General features: G+C 41.5%; 1 protein-coding gene across 6 annotated transcripts in view; it reads right to left on the bottom strand.

The window, feature by feature from the left end:
• Nucleotides 1–22,472, bottom strand: part of SEMA6A (semaphorin 6A) — a 116,793-nt gene that overhangs the window by 60,274 nt on the left and 34,047 nt on the right. For all 6 annotated transcript variants that reach the window (XM_072860455.1, XM_072860459.1, XM_072860457.1 and 3 more), the window contains exons 2-3: nt 5,168–5,305; nt 2,387–2,504 (exon numbers count right to left, since the gene is read on the bottom strand). In XM_072860455.1, coding sequence (XP_072716556.1) covers nt 2,387–2,504; nt 5,168–5,267 — 218 coding nt within the window. In that variant the 5' untranslated portion in view covers nt 5,268–5,305. The remainder of the gene's footprint in view (nt 1–2,386; nt 2,505–5,167; nt 5,306–22,472) is intronic.

The following is a 22,472-nucleotide window of genomic DNA, read 5'->3' as shown; positions in this document are numbered from 1 at the left end:
TGTTTCAATGTCTAAAAAAACCTGCATGAAAGAAACATCTGATATGATAGCTAAGGGATTTATGTTAGCTACAGTTTTCAATGAATCTTGCTACAAAACTCTTTGAGAAACACCTTTGATTGAGTACACATTTGCTTCAGTCTCTAGATTTACTACTACCTCTAAGAGAGATGCGGTATTGCAGTTACAAACTGTCATTCACACTAGTTATCAAAGGATGACTCATTTTCTGAAGTTCATTACTTAAAGATAAAAATGACCTTTGAATTTTAACTTGTATCACATAGGCCTCTCAGCTCAGCAGGGATTTTATTCAGTAACATGTGGAGGGGGAAAAGAATATGTCAAAGAGTTTTTGAGTTACCATAGGAAAAAAGCATTAAGAAGATTTTTGGGGCTTGTGTAAGTACAAAACAGACCAGTTCTTTATTCTTTTTTGCAGGTCACTAGACCATAGGAGTATATAAGCACTCTCATTGTAGTAAACTGTTTTATACAAATATATAGCCACATAATATGTAAGAATGCATATTCACATACCAGTTCACATACTATCCCCAAAATATTAGCATTCCTTATATAATTTGTGCACACAGTGGTTTCATATCCCAAGCTGGGTTTTCCTGCTGTAATACCAGTTGCTTGGGCACTGCGACAGTCTAATTGCGTCAATCTCAGTCTGGGAACAAACTATGAATACAGCAGAGCAAAATCCACAAAGCGGATTTACCACCTTCTCACTGCAACTGATTTCCTAATTTAAAGGAAAACAAATAAGGAAAGCAAAGGGAACCCAGCCATGAAAAGGAGGAAATCCTGCCACCACTTTTCAAACCCCTTCAGCCCGCTCCCCGACCCTGCTCATTATCACACTAAAGGCAGCAAAAATACTAAGCCCCGAGCTCAGGCCAAGCGCAGGGAGTCCTTGCTGTGGGGCTGCCCACTGTTTGTGCCCTACAACCAACGCCACCGCAGCTCCCCATGGGAGGATGCATGCTCTTTGCCCGGACTCGACGCAAGGGCTTGGCACGAGAGAGAACCCAGAGCTCTGCCGCCCAGATCCCATAAAAACTGGTGTATGTGAGAAGTGCAAAGAAGATGCGCTTAGCTGGTAAGGCTGCAATGCCTGGGTAGGTCAACAGGTAGAAGTGTGGTCTTCCTGCAGCCAGGGACACGACTATGTAAAAATGGCACTCAGTGACTCTGCTGGTGTAATGCAACTAATTACCTAGTGCCGAGTGGAGATCAACAGGCAGATCTCTACCACAGAACACATCCGACTACCCAGAAGATGGGGAGTGGTTGTTTGAGAAGGAAGCCAGGCAGCTCCCGGAAGCTGCCAAGGGCTTTGAGGACAGGGCTGGTGGCAAGAGGCTGCCTGTTCAGCAGCTGTTCCCTCTCACTTCCTGGCCATCCCACCCACCACTTCTCCCATCTGCAGCAACGGCCTGGCTCTCTGTGGCACACACAGAAGGGTGTGTATTTCTCCGATGGAGGAGAAGGACCAGAAAACTGGCAGGAAACAAGCTGCTACTGGAGGGTCAGCTTGCGGGGAGGTCCCAAACAGGATCTGGGTCCAAGAGCTCCTAAGATGGACTACCCACCCTTGCTAATCTGGACCCTTCTTATATTTATCCTGCATCCATCAGGTAATTCCCACCCTAAGATCGTTGATGTCCTTCGCTAACAACAGGCAGGGAGAGGAAGTGTTAATGTCTGACCTGTGCCAGGTTGGCAGCTGTATAAATCTGTGTAACTCCACTGAAGCTGATGGTGCCATGCTGAGCTATGCAAACTGAATGGGTGGCTCTATATGCAATTTTTATAAAAAGGCATGTGCTTGTATCTGCACAGTATAGCTCTCAAGAAAAATCTAGACACCAAATTCAATTAACCTTGCTGAGTACATCAAAAGAACAGCAGCAAACATGTTTGCCTTTTTTTTGTCTTAAGATATTAAAACATGCCTAAACCAGCAATGTTACAGTTTAATAACTCTTATCCAAACATGCATTTGTGCACCAGCAGAATCATTCTCTAAAATATGTCAGTAATGGTTTGCACAAACAAAATTACAGAATGAGGATGGACTCTCTCCTCCATGAGGCTGAACAATTTATCTGGCAACTTCTCTCTTGCCAGACTCAAAGGAAGGCAGAGATGTGTAGTCCTGAAAGGACTCTTAGCACCTTGCAAAACTGAACCTTAGTTGACCAATTAACAAGTTTTCTAATATGTCTTACTAACAGGCTGCAAAGCTCTCTCTGAGTGTGAGAAAATCCTAAAAATAACGTGTCCAGCAGAGAAGAACTCAGAATATCCCTTGTCTTCTCCTTCCTCCTCTGAAAGCAGCAAGGGAGGAGCAGCCAAGCAGGGGACTACTGACCTAGCAGCAACGTAGAGGGTCCTGTTCATGACCATGACCAGCTGGATGTCCAGCCGGTGCCTCTGCGTGGTGTTCCGCCCTGGTTTGTGACCCACAAATACCGGATACTGTCTTGTATCTGCGGGAAGGGAAAAAAACAACAGGGTCAAAAGAGAATCACAAACTGAAACCATGCTAACACGGAGCACTCTGGGGCCCAGCTACGTCCAAAACCTGTGGTTTCTCTTCTGCCCCAGCACCACAGCCTGGGGTTGGAAGGCATGAGCACAGAGGGCTGGAGACTTCTTCAAGGTTACAGTCTTTGCAGCTGCAAAGGAGAAAGCCATCACCTTTGTAGAAGACAAAAATTGTGAGGTTTTTTTAGAGCATAAAGTTGTTCTGGAGCTCTTGGCACATAGGTACACGGCACTTTCTCACAGTTTTTCTTTCACTGCTTGCAGAGCTTAAATGCTTGCTCCTGGCTGCCAAAGCGTGTCTAGCAGGACAAAGCTGTTTCACAGTGGCCCATCAATCACCGCAAAGACTTGGCTCTCCTTGGTTCAAACTGCCAGCTCCCTGGGTTTTCTACAGGATTGGACTGCCATCATAGAACAGCTGTGGGGATTTCTGAGAAACGGTGGGAAACCACCACTTGAACTTTATAAAATTAAAGCCACTGCATATTATTTTGGCAACCAGTCTGATACTCCAGTTCTTCTGGCAACTGGACAACAATAGTGACTGGAAGCCCTGTACTGAGCTTATGCTATCAACAAGTCAGCTTTCCCTGGACTCTATCAGTCAGGAAGACCATTTATTCACTCTATTCCCACAATTTTTTTGGTGACACCTCAGCATACATGGGGTGTGCTGCTGCTCCCCCGATGACCTGTATGTACAACCTATAACAACAGTGAACACTTCTGAGCAAGGGACACCTTGCCATTAGACTTCATATGTATAAGTGATCATGTCATCTAGATGCACAACCTAGGGAGCTAGTTAAGTAAACAAAATGACAGTTAGAAGACAGGAGGAGGATAAACCTCTGATGAGCATCATCATCAATGCAGAACTGCTGCATGTGCATGTTATACAGAGCTGACTAGCATCCAGCTATGCCTGTGCCTTTTCCCCATCAATATGCTTTCCCAGAAACCTGGAGCTGTTTGAGGGAGTCTATTTCTTCAGAAACTCAGCTACTGCTGTAGTGTTTTCAGCTATTGTCCTCTAAAAGTATTTTGCCTATTAAGCTTGGTCAAAGTATTGATTCACAGCATGGCTTCAGCAAAGCACTTGAGAGTACCATGTGTCAGAAAGCCTGGTAATAAAACTGTATAGAAACGGGAACTTCCCTGCAAATCCGATGCTGAGAACTCTTGGAGAAACAAATTAAGATAGCCCGGGCAGGATTTATATTCAGAAGCTAAATCCTTCTGACCAAGTCCGACAAGCAAAATGCCAAGTTTAACTGTCAAGCTATTCTCTGTCCAGTACCACTTCCTCTGTAACTCATGGACCTAGCACAAGCTGGAGGCTTGCACATTCATGTGCATTTCAGCATACCATGCCACAGAGGAAGAAGTTATCCCATGTTCTATTTCTCCAAAAGGATCAAGACTGGCTATTTCTGCTTTAGCAAGGATGATTAGCATCAGCCTTCTGGAGGGTGAAAATGTTGGTGCTGAAGACCTCGTGTTTACACTCGACGTGTTTCAGCAGGGTTTGCTTCAGAGCAGTTCTGCCCTGTTCTTGTGTCCCAGATGCCTATTAGCATTTGGAGCACATCAAGTGCGCCCCTGCAGTCTGTCTTTCAGCTTGGTCTTACCCAAGACAGACAAGTTTATGGGTGTCAAGGCCACCCCAAAGCATAGTAAGCAAGGACAATCAAGAGATTCGCTCTAAATTCAAATTCCTGACCCAAAGTAGGCTTAAACTTATGCCTACCCATTGGTGACTCGCTACTTCTTACCATACTTTTACTGACCCAGGCGCTAAAGACTTCCTTTTAAACTTCTGAACCTTTGGGACTTCAGAAGACTTTTCTCTGCAGTAATCATAATTGAGTGGAGGTAAATGTGAAAGAATCAGTTATGCTAAGCCTGAGTTGCATGGCAAAATGCACAGAAAGCTCTTCACCTGTTTAGCCAGCAAATCTCAATACTGGCTCGCAGCTGTCTGTGTTACCCTAGATTTTGGAGTGTTTGCCAATTACTGCTGGTAAGAAAGAAGAGAGATTCTGTTACAAAAGTTTATTTGTCTTGATTTGGTTTTTAGCTACATATCCAGCTTACTAAAAAATGCATAATGCTAAAGTGGAACCCATCAGAGCTTAAAGAAGTAAGTTCAATTATTTGTATTAGATCAACAAATCATGTTTTCAGAGCTCAGTTACTTTAGCGTGCTATGCTCGATACTCTGAGGTGCTTCACAGGTTATCCAGAACTACATTTTCACAGGTCAGGTGAGGGACACTTTGATTATGGGTCCAGGGGGGAGAAGGCTTCCTTCCTTTGCTGCTGGATAGAACAAGATACTTGGTTTGATTACGCTACTGAAGTGTCTCTGTTTGAGAAAGAGAAAGGCTATAGTTTTGGAAGCTCAAGCAGTTTACCACCCAGTAGTCATAAGTCAATGTGAAAAACTCATGTTTGTATACCAGTATCTGAGACTGCAAATTGGCTGATCTGGGAGACATCAAGAAAAACAACTTTATTCATTGCAACTGTAACAAAACACTGTTGATTTGAAGTCCTCTGATCAGTATTAAGCAAATGAAGTCCTCTGGCCTCTTATACTTACAGTTGCCATGCGAAATACTGATCGGCTCAGAATCTTCTGGGAAACCAGCCCCAGCAAACTGTAGCAGTGTGAAATATAGCAGCAAGGCTTCTGACCTCATAGTAGTTCAGCTAGGAGGCTTCACTTCTTCACTTCACCCTGTTGAAGACAAACAAGGGCTTAAGTGCCTTCTGTTGATTCAGTTTTAATCACTGCATACAGAAAGCTAAAAAGAGTCAAGGGAAAGTAGAGGGAGCTTTCCTCGTCCGCAAGTCTCTCACCGTACCTGAGGAGGTATGTCATGTTTCTAAGCAGAAAATGCCCTACCAGGCCAGCTTCCCTTTAGCCCATGCCCCAGCAGTGCCACACCTTGCTTGAGGATAGACTTAAGTATCTGTGAGTTACAAAGAATTTTCTGCCTCAGCTGCTTATATGCAATAAAGAAACTTCATCTCCTGCACTGATCAACAGCTGACAAGAGTTTTTCAGGAAATATTTTGTTTTCCCCTTCTTCGGTTTACACAATTAGATGATGACACAATGACACACACCATAAATAAAAAACCACACTGCATTATTCTGGTTAAAAAGAGATTAAGGGTTATACTACGGGACTGATTCATACCCTGCAGAGTTGTGAATCAAGTAAGAAATACTGAGAGAGCTTGATGGAGCATGCAGAACATGTCATTGGGCTTTACCATAAAAATATGTACCCATAAATTTAGGTGCCATAAAACCAATACTCCAACTTGTGATAAAATAAGGGAGAACAGAACTGTCTAAAACCAGCATTTTTTCTCTGTGTTCCACTGACGCATTCGCTCATTCACATTTCATGTACAAAAATATCCCTAAATCTTGAAGATAAAAAGAACCACAGGGGCCTTTGGATACAGTGAAAGAAAACAGCACATAATACAGTAAATAGTTCATAATTCCCAGGCAAATTTCACACAGACGTTGATCTGCAGGGGAAATCAGTGTAAAAGTGGGGTTTTCTTTTCATCCCTTCCAGAGTTTCAAACCTTTGATGCCGCCTGCCAAAGATTCCTTTTGAAAAAAGCTATTTTACAGTAGTCTGTCAGTCATTCAAGATTCACGGGCAGAAAGTCATACTTCATAACCTATATAGTCTTTGAAACTTAATTTAGCAAACGAAGTGCTAACTTGCCCTTCTGCAACACCATTTAATATTAGATACCTATGTCTCCTTTCTGGATGCAAAAAAAAGTATTAACAGGTCTTGAGTGTTGCGTTTTCATTTGTAATTTCACAGACACAGCTGATTCTTCATCTTTTACCCAGTTGAGAAATGTCACAATAATTAATTTGCCTTATCAGATATTTGCTTTCAAATAAAATTTCAGCTCCTATAACTGGATTGGAATAGGGACTCTGTTGCAGGGTAATACAGTCCATAAGGACTAATGATTTATTATACTCTGTGTTTGCCTATTATTATTCAAACACACAAATTGGAAACTTGGCTGATTCTCTATTTCTATTAACAAAATAACTGACAGACCAAGTTAGGCTGAGACAAGAAAAAATAAAATTTAATGTAAGGCAATGACTGACACCTTAACTGAACAAAGTGTCAGATGGATGGCAAAGGATAAAAATAGGAAGAATAAATGCAACACGATGCAGACACTGTCTATTATACCTTATGTGAGAATGCATACGGGAAGATAGTACATACAAGCCCCAAGAGAAGCATTTCCATCTAGCACTGGTTAGGCCGATAGCTGTGTATGATTACTGACACAGCTATGTCTGCCTGCAGACACTTTCTTTACCTGTTTCCTCCATTTGTCTCTTTAATCACCTTTTACATTTTCTCTTGACTGTTAGCTCTCTGGGGCAGGAACTGTTTCTTTCTATTTGTTTCCATGCCCAGCGAACCATCATTTGGGGCCCTTAGGAATGCCCAAAGTAGAAATAAGCAGCAGAAGTAAATATAATACTTTGAAACACACTTTCCCCCAAAAGGTTTGAATTAAAAGTAAGATATACACATTAAAGGGGTTAATTCCTTTCTCTCTACACAATTTTTCAAAATGCAGTTTTGCTGCTTTAAAAATTTTGCCTCTGTAAGTACAATGCAAAGCGACAAAACAAAGTGTGTTATCTTAATACACAAATAGAATGAAATTATTTCCTTCTTGAAATTGTTACAGTCCAACGCAGAAGTCTTTTCTGAAATGCACAGGAGGAGCAACAGTTTAATGGGAAGAAACTTACCAAGCAATACAATTCTTCCCCTTAAACCTTATTCATCCAAAGTATCAGTCTGCAGGCTGACAATTCAAAACACTTGGCTCACAGTGAGACTCTGGAGCATAAGAATAGCTGCTTTCTGTTACTCCCTATCAGCACATCATCCACTATCTAACAATGTGTGTACGCTATGAGGAAAGCATTACGGTACTGCAGACATCGCTGCCACTCCACTTTAGAGCTTGAAAAATTTTTCCCATGGGCAATTCTGCACCATCATTCCCTACTTCTCATTCAGACATGTGTACCGCTCCATGTAAATATATACGGGAGACAGCTTCCAGGAAAATGAACAAGGCCCAGCACGCTTTGTCATTTTATGCACATGTTATTGGGCCGGATCTTTTTTCTTTTACCTGAAAAGAATTAACTGACAAATGAACTGACATACTGCCTTCTAACAAAGACTAGATTAGTAGGTTTTTAAGTATATGAAATTCTCTGTCATTCTTAAGGGTAGCTTTTGGGGAAGAAAAGAGAGAGAAGAGAGAAAAAAAGCATAATTCTCTGTTGCTCTAGTGCTAACATAGTTGTTCAAATACATACAAAGTAAATGCAAAATGTCTACTTTGATCTGTCAAGGATTCACGTGGACTACACATCTGTATCAATGCCTGTGCCAATAAAATAACATCAAGTAGGTTTCAAGTTGCATCCAAAGGCAGCTTTTTACTACGAGGTAATTATTCAAACATAACGTTACTTTTGCTCTTCTTACAATGGGGGAAGAGAGCCGTACTGTTTCAATGGAATTTCAGAAAAGTGCTGATTCGAGAAGGTCACACTTATTTTTAGTACAAATTTCCTTTTCAGCAAATACTCAGCTTTGGTTGGGCTCCTGGGAGTGATGCAAATGTTCTCACTTGCAACTGTGCTGAAACTACTTTCTAATCAAAAGTGCTTGTGAACGCAGTGCCTGATGAAGCATGAGCAGCTAGACAGTGATGCTAAGCAAGTACAGGCACTGTCTCCAAATAAAAGTTTTGCAAACATCAATGGAGAGATCTTCAGTCAATGTAGACCACTGCAGTTCAATCTGGCCTGCACTGAGCCATACTGGTTGAGAGAGAACTGGCTCTGAGAACTCCAGTTCTCCCCGTTCAAAACATGATTACTGCTCCTGTTGAAGGAAGCTAGGGTGACAAGAGGATTGAGTTTTGGTGGTGTTCTTTTCTTAGCAGACATGCTAATAAAATACATGCAAATGTTTAAGAGCATGTTTTAGAATCTATGTCTAATGCAATGACTTGTAGCCATTGAGTTGGTGGAGTAGATCAGATTTCTTCCAAGCTTCAAAAAACCCCAACTAATCTGCTTCTTGCACCGCTAAGACCAGTGCAAATATAACATTATGCACGATACTTTGGTGCCCTGATTCTTCTTTCTCAAGTTGATGGTTTCAAATACGTATGTAAGATGACTTGTTCTGGTTACTTATGTTCCCTCCTTTTTGTCATATTGTAAGTATAAATAAACCATATGATCTCTTAATGTATATAGAAATCAAAGTTTTGCCTTCCTAGGTGGAATAAGTTTTTCTGTTTGTACACTGCAGCCAAAGGTGAACCATCCCGAAGTAGGACATTTGGACAGTAGTGCAATATAGTTGCTATTACTATTGTATTTACTCACTCAAAGCCTATGTATACATATAAATATACATATTCATATTTATATACATATACATATACCCCCCCAGATCCTTGACATAGAGGCATTTAATTTTGTAAAAATCATGTGGCTGGCATGAAGGAGTTTCTGAAGCTAAGAAAGTAACGACCTTTCCAAATCAAGGACAAAAGTCTGATTTTTCTGTGCACTCCACTATGGCTATCCGTGGCTATCTGAGCCAACAAGAAGCCACCATGATGAGCTCTGCTTTCTGCTGTCTGATATTTTTAGCATTTAGTGAACAACAGTCTGGTTGGAAATGCATATAGAATAGCTGCTTGGCTAAGGAAATGAGAATATAGAATGCATATAGAAAATTAGAATATAGGAAAGTAGAATATAGAATGCATATAGAATAGCTGCTTGGCTATTACATGGCTGATGCCATAATACCCTAGTAACCAGGTTATTGTATCTACAGCTTGTAAATTCCAGAAAGGTTATACAAATCACATGAAAAATCCTAATCGGAAGAGCTAAATTCCTGGTAAACTCCATAAAACTGTAAGGCCAGATTTGATCTTGAGAACAAAGTCAACAGCAACAGCAATGACTGTGTAGACACATCTATATATAACTATTGAAAGGGATGTTCTTCTATGTTAGAAAACCTCCGATCTTGTTGCTTTGGCCTCGCTGTACGTTCAGCTAACCCCAGCGTAACTCCAAGTAAAATCAAAGTATGTAACCATATCAGAATTTTCCCATGGCACAGTAAGCCTGCTCAGTAATGGACAGATCTTGTTATTTATTACAAACCTTCTTTATACGATGACGGGTTGTGTTCATACACAACAGCTGCACTTCGATCCCCGAATTATTAAGCTTAATGTGAGAATTACCAGCCAAATTCAATGGTCTGTGTTATGCATGAAGCAAGCCCAGAAAACCTAATGGCCATAAAAAACCATGACTGCCTTAAATAAATTCTGTTTCTACAAACATGTAGAAATAACTTATTCTTCAAAAAGACAGTAAGTCTAGTAAGAAGGAACAGAATTTAACCAAACAGTGAGGAAACTAAAAACTGAAGCCGGATGAATTTGAACTACTGCGTAAGGAAAAACGCATGACCAGAAAAAGTAGCAGCCTCTGTGAACTGACCCTGGAAATACTCAGCAAATAGCCCTTCTCCTCACAATCAGCATTTCTTACCCTGGGAAAAACAAAAGGATCATAAAAAAGCAGGGAAGAAATTGATTTGAGTTGCATAACAGAGGTAAGAAAAAGAATTGAGATTCTCCTGCTGTAAGAGCTTTAAAGGCATGCAAGTGAATCAGAAACCCAAGTCCTGCTTCAGTGCCTTATCGAAAGAGACTTACAGAGCAAGATCTATCTACTCATACATAAAAAAGCACGTATTGATCTACACAGCACATGCTTTGCCACGCTGAAGGCAGAGCGCAGAAACCAGTCGGCTGACCTGTCTGCTGTTCCCTGCTATGGTACAGATTTGCCATGCGATGCTGGCAAGCATCCTTCATCTGCTTTGGCTAAGCCTTTGGAAATCTCTGAGTGGAAGACACCGTTACTGCTATTTACCCCTTTACATTCACAGTTCCTAGAAAGTGAAAGACAAGAGTTCTGTGCAAGTCAGAGAAAGGAATTAGGGATAATGCAACAACAACAACAAAAAGAGAGGAATACAACCTGCAGGCTGCAGCTTCCAGAAAACGAGGAAAGTTAGGCCGGCAGAGTGGAGCTGTTCAGGAGAGCATCCTTTGTCTACGCCTGTTGGGGTGGTGGGCGAGCTGCTGCTCAGCCACCTCATGTGGCTGCACCTGGCAGCTGAAGGGATCATGCAAAATGCCCAGGCTGAGTGGTGCCAAGGGGATCAGACAGATGTGAGTGAACAGAAGCTCAGTGGGTGCTTGGGGAGCTCAAGAGAGAGGAGACACAAGTGGCTATCAGCAAGACACAGCATGGAGTGCCAGACATTACAACTGAATTGGCAGGTGGCAGGACAGTGCCTGGGATGGCCAGCTCTTTTGCTCATGTTGTCCTTTCTCTAACGCTTGCTGCCCAGTCACCTGAACGGTGGTACAGGTGGCCACAAAGACTTAATGCCAGCTCTGTGCCCATCATCACTACCAACCTCTAACATCTTTTTGTGACCGATGGTGCAGCCATCATTCATCTTTCCTCTCCTGCCCTGCTCCTGTTGTCTCTACAGCTGGCCATTCATTTCATGTGGCCAAAAAAGCACTCTAGCACTCCAGGTAGCTGGCCCTTATGCCAGAGAGGCTGGTGCATGAATGTGTTGGGGTAATCACCTGGACTCCTTCAAATCACATGGCAACGAGGGGTCGCCCCTGAATGCTATGCTGGGGGGGGGAGGCAGTGCCCAAGGGAAGCCCCCCACCTCTCCGGCATCCCTCTTGACCCTAAATTACGTGTATGAAGCACACTCCCTCTCATCGTTTGTGTGTATCAAAAAGTTCTCCCTGACCGTAAGAGGAATGCATGGGTGCCCTCTGCTATACACGCTTTACTACCATTTTAATTGGATTCAGTACTGCTTACTCATTGCCCAGCTGCTGTGGGCTGCACGCCAGACGTGACGATTAGGCCCAAGGGAAAGACACCAATGAGAGTGATTTTGCCTCATATAGTAAGCAACAGCATCTAACTTCATTAAAAAGAATAATACAAACTTCATTACTAGTTTGATGAAACATAGATACATGGACCATGCAGATCTTCCTCTAAGACTTGCAAAAATGCATGTCTAAAATAAAATTTCAGCCAAAATACAAAGTACTTTTCAAGCAAGTTGCAAGGGTCCTTGCTTATTTTGTTCAGGTTCATGCAAACCTGAGTCCTTACCAGCTTTCCTCTCTCCTCATTTGCAACTTTACAAGGCCATACATCACGCACAATAATGTCAGCTATGATATGTAACATCACTACCTCCTGCTTCAGTAAGTGATAAGCTGAAAAGATCTGGACAAGCCCCAGGCAGCACTGATGAGCCTCGGCCTGCCGAACGGTAGTAGCAGGTGTCAAGTCAGTAGGCAAAACTCAGCATGCTTAATGCTGGCAACCTGTCTTGTCAAGATCAACATTACTGCTCCATCCAGCGCAGTGCAAAAAGAAAATGTAAAGAACAAATGGAAGCCTAAATAGGAGAAACCTTCTGCTGACCCGAGTGAGACACCCCTGATGACTGCAGCGTTAATAGGATGCTGCTGTTCAGAGAGGGAACAGTCAGATGGAAGATGAACATCTCCCAGATGGAATTAGAAGCATCTCAGGCCTATCGATTTTGGTTGTAACCTTTACTGTAAACAGTCCACGGGGGCCTCATCAGCCACCTGTTCAGTGATATTTGCATTGAAATATAGAGCCAACGCAAATGAGAAAATGGCCACAGTTCCTTGCTAAAGCATCTGCTCTGTTCCATCCCTCTGTCTATGCATCACCAGCAGCAGCAAAGGTACAGGTTTTAGATGAAGGGGCAACACAGTGGCACTAGCTCTCTCTCACAGCACCAGAAACAATGAATGCTCCATTTGTCATGATGTTGATGGTGGCGGTAGTGGTACTATATCATGCAATATTTCACTTTCTAATAATTGCTCAGTTTTATACTGAAATCAGGCTTGCCAAAACTGGGAGGAAAGCCATCTGTGCCTGGAGGATGACTGCCAGAAACATTTGCAATTTTATTTTGGGGTTATAAACCTGCAGAATGGAACAAAGGCAATGCCTAAATAACCCCTTTCACTCACCACCCCCAACCACACAGAGCAACAGCCCTAACTATGGAACAGCTTGGTTGGTCATTACAAAGATGTCTTTATTATTTTTAAAAGCCTCACTCACTTAAGAGATAAAAATAGCTCTATTGATTATTTGTGGGACTTCAGCAAACCTCTGTCAAGATTTTGAATTGATTTAAGAGCTAAATGTAGCGATCACTGCCTTTTGACAGGAGAGAATGCCATCTCTAGTATATACTTTGCTGTTTCATCTCAGCATGCCTAATAGAAAACAGAAACACTACCAGCAACACCATTACTCTCCCCAACCCTCACTTTGCCCGGGAAATATCAGGGCTAGTCAACTGACCTTCCATTCTCTCATCTGATGGATGGAATAAAAATTATGTAGCTGCAGGTGACCCAAAGCTGTAACGGGAAAGAAATGTGGCCTCCCTTTGTTTTCCTCTCCTTTTAGATAACAAAGGTGAAACATGAAGCCTGATACGTTTTCACAACAATATTGACAATTGTCACTGATTAAGTTTGTCACAGCCCTGCAGACATTGTCTCAGATGCCACATGCCTGCTGTAAACATAACATTAGGATCAGGCAGTAATCCTAAAACAATCCCTACAGCTCTGCCAACTCTTCAGGTCAGATTCCCTCAGATACTTAGCATTTGCTTCCTTTCACTGCTGGTACATACTTAAATGGATTGCAGCCCTTCTTCACCCTTTAATCAGGAAGAAAAACTTAATTTTCAGTCCTCTTACATCTGCATAACAGATCAGATCAATATACAAGGCATAGGTTAACTTTGAAGAAAAAGTTAGGATCCCATAGAACATATCACTATGTTTAAAGCTCAATGTAATATCACTGTGTTTAAAGCTCAATGTAATCACAAACAATTCTCCTTTGCTTTTTGTTAATGCAAGAAACGTTCACAAATTTAATGCATGAACCCTGGCTGTATTCTTCAGGAAACTCGTCCCATTTATTTGAAATGAAAGTGTCCATTTTTTAAGGTGATAAAACAGTACAGAAATGCAAAGCCTCATACTTAAGTCAGCTGTTAAGTAATCAGAGCACACTGCTTAGCTTTTGTGCAATTTGGCCAGTTCTGGCCCTAAATCCATTTATGCAAAAATTGACTCATTAACCTGGCTTCATTTACCTTGAGTGAAACAGCAAGTTTTGTCAGTGTATTTTTTCAAAAGGCACCAATCAACTTTGGCATGAAGTGGTTTGATACAATGCCAAACTACACCCCTACCCGCAAAATGTGAATGAAATCTACTGTAACACTGCAAATGCTAAGAACAGACATTACCATTTATGTATTAATTACTCCAGCCGTGGACACCATACTACCTGAAAGGGCTTTACCCTGACAGCCACCTCTGGAGGGCCCACCGCTTGTTCCACACTGCCATAGTCTAGTCATGGCAGCAGGAAAAATCAGGCCAAACCTCAGCATCGTATTCTGGGGAAGGTGGCTCAGCACAAGGCCATGCACACACATTGTGGACAGGCAAGCTCACTGCTACAGGCGGAAAAAAAGGTAAGGCTTTTCCTGCTGGAAATCAGGCAAACTCATCAGGGTAAGTTATGTTTGTCCCCGACAGATAAAAAATGCAGGTAAGCAGAGTTCTCAATATGTATTTATAATTTTAGCCCCTAATTTGTTTATGAAATCAGGTTTCTCAGGTTTCTCTGCACCTTGCAGAAGAGCATGAAATAGATTACTGCAAAAATGAAAAATGTCCACAAAACAAATGTAATCCCTGAGGGAAATGTTAAAAATGCCTGTGGACAAGCACGAGCAGGTAGGGGAAAAAAACAGAAGACTCCGAGTGCTAAGAAAACAATCAAATTAACTGGGAACATTGTCTCTCAGCACTACCTCTGACATCTTTCTCCCTCAGACATCCATCCATTCACATGCTCCCATACACTCATAGACATTCACCCAAATTTAGAAGTCTCAGACATCACAGGAAAGGTTTTTTATTAAAACTTCAGAGAAATTTCATAGATCTCTATCTTTCATGATTACTCTTTGTTGCCCAATGATTTTTGCTGATATTTTTGGAAACTTTAAAGGAGTAGAATAAATCTGACTCTGAGACAGAAAATCTATGTAGTTTGCTTTTCCTCTGAGATGAGCATGATGCTTGCAATAATCCAGTTCCTGCAGTTTGCTAGTAATTGCTAGCTGCAAGTGGCAGATTCTGAGCTTTGCTCTGCCTAGATTCATGCCCAACAGATTCCCAAATTTTACATCATTCAAACAGCTTTATGGCCAAGTTAGTACAAGAAAGTACCCTGTCCTCAAGAATGCCTTTTGAGTAAAGGAATCACCTCAACATGCCAACAGGACACATTTTTCACTCTTCTCTTCATTCCACCACTTCAGGGTTATGAAGAAAACAAAAGGCAAAGCAAGAAGCCAACAGATACATAAGAAAAATCCTATTTCCAGGATACTGCTGAGACAAATGATATTGTCAGTTAACATGGACATAAGGTTAATTACTGTAATTCAATTTATTTTAAGAGAAAATGCTATATGCAGATATCATCAATTAACCTCTTAATATAAAAATCACAATTCCTGTAATTAATAGAACAGTGCAAGATCACTCTAATTACTGGGGGTCTGTTACTGAGAGGAAACATGAACTGTCTGATGTGATTTCAAGGGCAAACTTAAAATTGAGGTGGTGTGGGGCAGAAAAAGCAAAAAAAACCCCAAACCAGTTAGACAGAGATGAGCCCCTGCACCACATAAATACACTACTCTCTTCTCCTGACACACATTCACCCACATACTGAATACAAGCATCCTTACACATCTGTTCACACCTGCTTCTTAGCACAGCATGAGGGAATTAGAGCAGCATAGAAAAGGAAGTCAAAGCAGCATTGACAAATGCCTGTAGTACAAGTTACAAAAGCAATAGCTCTGTTATTATGTGCTTTACTTCTTTGGAAAAGCTGTGGAGAAAAAGGTTCAGTGTAGCAAGAGAGAACAAGCCCACTGAGTATGACTGCCTGAATGGGGCATGATGGATGAGCTTCCTTGCGGATAGGAAAAGCCTCTAATCCGTTCTCCGGCTCATTGGTAGAGCAAGGCAAAGTCGTTCTCTTCTTCTGCAGGAAATATCCTCTGTCTTTTTGATACCACGTGCAGGGTTTTTGCAAAGGACAATCCAGACTGTCACCCAGATGAGACAGCAGCCTGTTTCCAGGTCTTATGCTAGGGCAGGCTCAGCTATGCAGGCCAAAACCCTGCAGCAAGACAAAGACATTTCTATATTGCTCGCGCTTCCTACGGCTATTTTAGGAATGATTGGCTGCATTCAGGTTCCAACTGCAAATAATGAGATACACGGAAAGAGAAGTCATTTTCACGGCACCAGCACACAGCTAATGACTGATGCTGAAAACATCATTACTAATATTCCAGCTAATTTTGTGGAGTTGAAAGAAACCACGCTGTGTGCAACAGACAGAACGCCAGCATCATCCCAGCAATGAAATAACATCCACCAGCACCAGGACGGGAAGACTCTTGCTCTGGGGTTCAATGAAGAAAGTTTGGCCCTAACCAAAATACTAAGGCTTTCTCAGACAACCAAAGACCTATTCCCAAACCTCCTCCTCTTCTCCCCCACCCCCTGCAACTTAATTCCTTAAAGGTGGGGGATGCAGGAAAACCAATGGATCATTAGCTGAGTGCATCTATGTGAATTCAGCAAGATTGCTTGATGAGTAAGCACACACAGTTACGGGTTTTTAAATAGTCTGCCAGGTGTTTTTGAACCCAAATGAATCCTTCCTACCTTGCCTGACAGAACAGAAATTCCTGTGAAGGAACAGGGAAGAAGACAGCATAGCTGGCAAACTGCTGCTGTTATTTCTTACTCTGCAGTTCTGCTTCTTGTGTGATTTATATCAAATGCTGCAGAGAGAGTTTCCTCTAACTTTGGGTTGCCCTCAATAATGTGGACATTCAGCTGATCAGCTGCCAGGAGCTGATCTACAGCCAAGACCCAAATTCCTGCCAGCAGATAGAAGAGAAAAAAAAGCACAAAAGACATTAGACCAGAAAATCAAATTACTTTTTAATGAGACTGAAGGCTGTATGCACAGACCATGCTGAACTCACTGGAAAACCTTGAAGAGATCCAGGTTGGCATCAGGGTGTGACGTTCTCAACTGGACTCCAATCCGGCAACCCCATGTCAAGCCTTGCCTACATGTATGAATGATATCTCACAGATTGTGCTTCCTTGCACCACAGAGCAGTGACTCTCCAGCTTGCAGCACAGTCACACAGTTAGCAGCTACAACTAAAGGGCATTGGCTTGTTTTTATTTACGCCAGTGGAAAAGCTGACACTGATGTCTGCTAGATCGTGGAGTACTCATTCCCACGGGACTTCAGAAAGACCTGCTCTACAGCTCATACCATCTGCATCAGCTCACGGGGATGTTGCTTTACCTATTTATAAACCTGCCACTTATAAAGAACTGTATATATTTAATACTTTCATCCTCATATAAGTACACATCCTCACATAAACATTCAGTTAAATTCTGCTAACTTTATATGACTTTTGGGCAAAGTCTCCCATCTAATGTGAGGAAATGGAAATACAACATCCAAATTTCCTGTGAAATTTGAGGTTATACTTAATCTTTTAAAAGAAGAAATTCTTTTGGTTTGAATTCTTGCTTTCTTAGAGTAGGCAAATTAGATGCTCTTGGTCATATTCCACACTGTATTTCTTCTTGTTAAAATTTGCCTGTAAGCAATTCAAAACAGAATCTCATGGGTATTATTCTTCTCTGGTAAACATCACTACATCAGCTTTAAGTAAGAGAATATGCATGCTCCTATATTCAACCTGTGCTTGTGAAAATGTCAGTTTTGCAGTGTCTATGACTATACACATTGATAATTTCTGGTATCCTGAACAACAGGACCAATATCACCTACAAAATAGTCTTTGATGGCTTAGTGAAAAAGCTTTTTGGAAGAAGACCTCTCTCAATGACTTGCAGCAACAAAGAGATCTGAAGGACATCCCTTCAGGCATTTCCCCTCTTCTGATGGGAAAATCTAACTTTGAAAGAAAGCACTTAACCTAGAAAATCTTTTCTGGAAGCTCTGAGAGACCCTGTTACCTGACATTTGCTTTACCTCGGGGTTGTCAGCAATGGTTTTTCCTAGACACCAGCCATAGAGGTACCTCAGTTGGACAAACAGCCCAGAGATTCTCCACGGTCTCACAAAACTTCCAGAAAGGAGAAAGAGCTTTATTTAGTTCACTTACCAGTAAGCTATGCTTACTGCATGTGGAGTCAGAAACATGTCCAGCCACAGAACAAATGACACTCTTGGAACATGCTGAAGAACAATTTTCTTAAAAAAAAAAAAAAAAACCAAAAAAAGAAAAAAGAATATTGAGTATGTTCTCACATATTTAAAAAACAGGGGAAAAAAGGTGGAAATTAATTGATAATTCATGATTAACTCATCAAATACTGGTGCCTACTGCAACTCCCCTCCTTAATTTAGAGCTAGAAACCAATTTTTTTCCCCTCAGCAAATTACTGTACTTTTTTTCCCTACTGGCTTCAAAGTATTACTTACTGCCCCAGACAGGACACAACAACCTGCACAGGGTCTGCATGGAGGAGCATGCAGCCTGGAGGGGCAACACGAACCTACGACTCGCAAGACGAAGTTGCAAACTGGCAATGCTCTACAATAAAGTCCTTTTATAAAGAAGAGAATTGGTTTGTGAGACTGACAGCTCTGATGCCTCCCTGGTATAGGCTGTGAGAAACACTTGTACACTTCCTTTCTGAATCGTAAGGAGCTCCCCACAATCCCTTCCCTTCCCGGCACTTACATACAGGGACTCTCTCTCGTAAAAGGACTTGGCTTTCCTCACGCAAGAACAGATTTGGCTTTCCTTACACCAGAACAGATTACTCCCCTTACTCACACACACCCTTACGTTCCCCAAAAGCTGAGAACGTTATTTCTGCTGCAAGCTCATGGAGACAGATGGTATCTTCCCTCCTTTTTTGGATAGCTTTAGGAAGATTGCTAGTGCTTCATATAAATAAAAAAACAGCTCTTGATGATCAAAGGATGACTAAACTTGGCATATACCTTTTCACGTATATTTTAATAAAGCTGACTTGTGACATTATTTCTCTTAGCTGGATGCTGTTAAGCTCTGAAGGCAGGTGTTATACAGAGAAACTGGGATAGAGAGATGTGGTAGCTTTCTCCCAGGGGCTGGACAATGGAGAAAAGGGAGAGGAAGCTGCTTTCTCCTGCAGCTCACCAGGCATGTTCCTTGTTTTTCCATCATGGAGACAGATCAACTGCCGTGCTCCTTCTCAGTTGATAGAGCTAGGCACCCTCTTTTTCCTTGACCCACCAAACCAAGATAACCATTTCCCTCTGCTAGGAACGAAGCAGGTTGCCCCTGCTGTGCGTTCCCCAGGGGCAGGACACAGTAATCCAGAAGAATTTTGCTGACTGGAAACACAAATAAGGACAGAAATCTTTTCCTAACAACTTCCACTTCAGTCTCTTCTCTTGCTGTGTATGCTTAGCAATGCACAAGACCAAACACATTAGGACAAAAGTGCTAAGCCACATGTCTTCCACAGGGTCCTCCTGCCTAGATGTCTCTCAGGTAGGATTAATTGCAGTGCATGAACCAACACACACAAACTCTATAAAAAACTTTCATTTCCAATATGCTGCTTTCAAGGTATTTCTAAGGTAAACACAGACAAAAGGTATGCTCTTTTTTATGACGGGCCTGAAATAAAGCATCTTTAATTAGCAAAAACAGATACAACTTCAGAGGTAACACAGCTTTGAATGTGAGGATAAGAAACCTCTCCTTTGAATGTATTCAGCAGCAAGCAGTCTTCCACCTTTCCTCCTTCTTATACCCTTTTCTCTTTGACTCTGCAAAGCTATACAATAGATGAATTGATGATTTCCTACAATAGCAATTTGATTACTGATTACTGCTTTGTCACAAAGCAACTGCACATCATCTACAGTCAACCAATGTCCTGCATCAGCTGAACAAAGTAGTGCACTAAGAAGTCCTGTCCATGCTATTACTTCTGTCGCTGGCTGGACCCAACTATAAACTAGAAGACTGTAACCTAGTTTCTGTCACTGGTGCAATTATAAAGTTTGGGCTACAATCCCTATAGCAAAATACTGCTGGGGATTAAAGTAGTGCTACCAACAGAAAGAAAAAAAAAAGTATCTTTACCAGCAGAAGATACTACCGCACTGGAGCTCCTTTTGGTTACTTTTTCCTAAATTTGTATTTTACCCCAAGAATGCTAGGTGTTGTGCAATATTTAAGAAAAAAAGGCCTTGTCCTGAAAAGTTTACAATCCACGTAGACAACACATACATATGTGGATAAAGGGTTTTTTTCAATTTTTACGGGTACAAGAAAAACGGTTCCCACCAGCAGTTCTTGCTTCAAAAACACAAGTCTTCTTTGGCCCTGTTCTTTCCCTAAGCAAACATTTTAGTCACCAAACTGTAAAAATATTGACAGCATTCTATAGCATAACAGCCTCTGTAATAACTGACTTCCAACATCCCAAACTGCTCGGATCAATGTTTTGGGCTTGAACAAACGCATTAAATTGCTGACCTCCAGTCCAGCACCAAGTCCTTAAAAACTGAACCACTCGCACATGCACACACATGGGATACATTCCCCAAGACAGATGACTTATTACTTGCAGTTTTTGTTTCGGCAGGGACATGGCTTTGGAGCACAGTTTTGCAATCCAAGGAGCACAAACATGATGATTCATCTCACTGGAAATATTCAACTCATAATCATGCATTTGTTTAGTTTTTCCATCATTACCAACTGGTCAGTCAGAGCTACTTTTTTTTCTAGCTATACCTACAAAAGATACCCAAATAACAAAAGAGTTGTTATCAAATCTTTTTCCTAAACAGCAGACTTTAGAAACACCGATGTTTGAAAAACCCTGGGCAGGGTCTGGGAACAGATTGCAGAATTCACCACTCAGCCTTGGTTCAATAACAAGAGAAATGATGTCCCACATTTTTTCAGTTGTCTTATGAAAGTTTTCCTTCATTCTGTGTAATCAATCAAGTTAAATTACCTTTAATTATTAGACTCCAACAGCTGGGTTTAACCAGAATAATCTAATCATCACAACAAATTCACACTTGAAAGCAAACCTCAGTCACAATGTCTTGGGCAAACTGAAGGTTTAACACGCAAACAGTTACCAGATGATACAACTAAAAGAATATGGTTTCACTCAACAGTCATTAAGTTTCAATTCTAGCAGTAATGAAAAGGAAGACATTAAATATTACCTTTCTTTTTTAAAGAAAGAAAGAAAGAAAGACAAAAAATCAGTACTGAAGGAGGACAGTGTCATGAGCACCAGGGACAAAACAGAAGAACAGCCATCACAGCACATTGCAGCTCTCTGTTAAAGCCACAGCCAGATCTGGTACGATATAAACAGCAGCAGCAATTCCCTTGGGACTGCAATGTTGTGTGAAGCTTCACACAAAACACTTCACTTAGGTCTCTCGGCGACCAGAGGAGGCTGAAGGTCTATTTTAGCTAACTATTCTAATCCTCTCATTGCCTCCTCCCAGACCAACACTTACCTTCCTCTTCAACCACAGCAGCGGCTAAAAGCCTAACTATGCACTGCTTTGAAGATCTTGCACTTAACAAAGCTCTGTAAGTTTGATTTCTAAGTAGAGGTTACTAAAAATAAACTTTATAAAGCTTACTAGTCTGTATCTTTGGTATCCAAAAGCAATGAAGGCTCCTGAGAGACTAGCAGGTAACTCTGAAAAAAGGAATAAACACCACCACTCTCAGTCTTGCATGGCTTACCATTTACTCCTCCCCCTCCCCTTATTTTGCTGACAGCAAGATGGACAATACATGAAAATTTGATTCTTGGTAAGCCGAGTCATGCAAATTAGCTTAATGAAATAGATGACTTTGTGTATGTCCCTTTGATACTGATTAAGCTCAAGTATCCACTCAGCTAATGACTAAAGCAATACCATGAGAGCTCTTGTGGAGGTGTCATAGCTATACTTTTTTTTTTAAATAGCCCTTTACTCAGCACTTATTTCTATCTCAGATCCCCCTGGCCAGGAAAACAGGCCAGCTTCCAAACAGCAGACAGAAGCAGTTAACAGATTAAGACACGACTGTCGTAACATAAAAATCTGCAGCTACTTCACGCAGCTTGGCCTCAACATATAAAGGAGATATGCCTTTGTGCCCCCAGTTTTCAAAGCAGATTACCAGTGCACTGCAAGGGGCTGCTTTGACTGTGTAATTATAGCCACCTTAATAATGATCTGTTCGATGGCTGCCTACTGCTGGTGCCCAGACAGTTTAATCACTATGCATTCGGCTGTAGAGAACTAGCTATCCTTCCTGTCATTTGAAACATGGGACATGTTGTGTGAAGGCGGTGTAAATGAGTTTCCCCTGAACTAGCTGGCTAATATACTTTCATCATTTAAAGCCTAAATTATAAAATAGACCAGTATAAGTGATAATGCATTGCCTCTTATT

The sequence above is a fragment of the Ciconia boyciana genome, chromosome 4, assembly GCF_034638445.1.
Source record: "Ciconia boyciana chromosome 4, ASM3463844v1, whole genome shotgun sequence".
Taxonomy (NCBI): Eukaryota; Metazoa; Chordata; class Aves; order Ciconiiformes; family Ciconiidae; genus Ciconia; species Ciconia boyciana.
The sequence above is the reverse complement of the archived record's forward strand: the minus strand, read 5'-3'. Positions and strand labels throughout refer to the sequence as shown.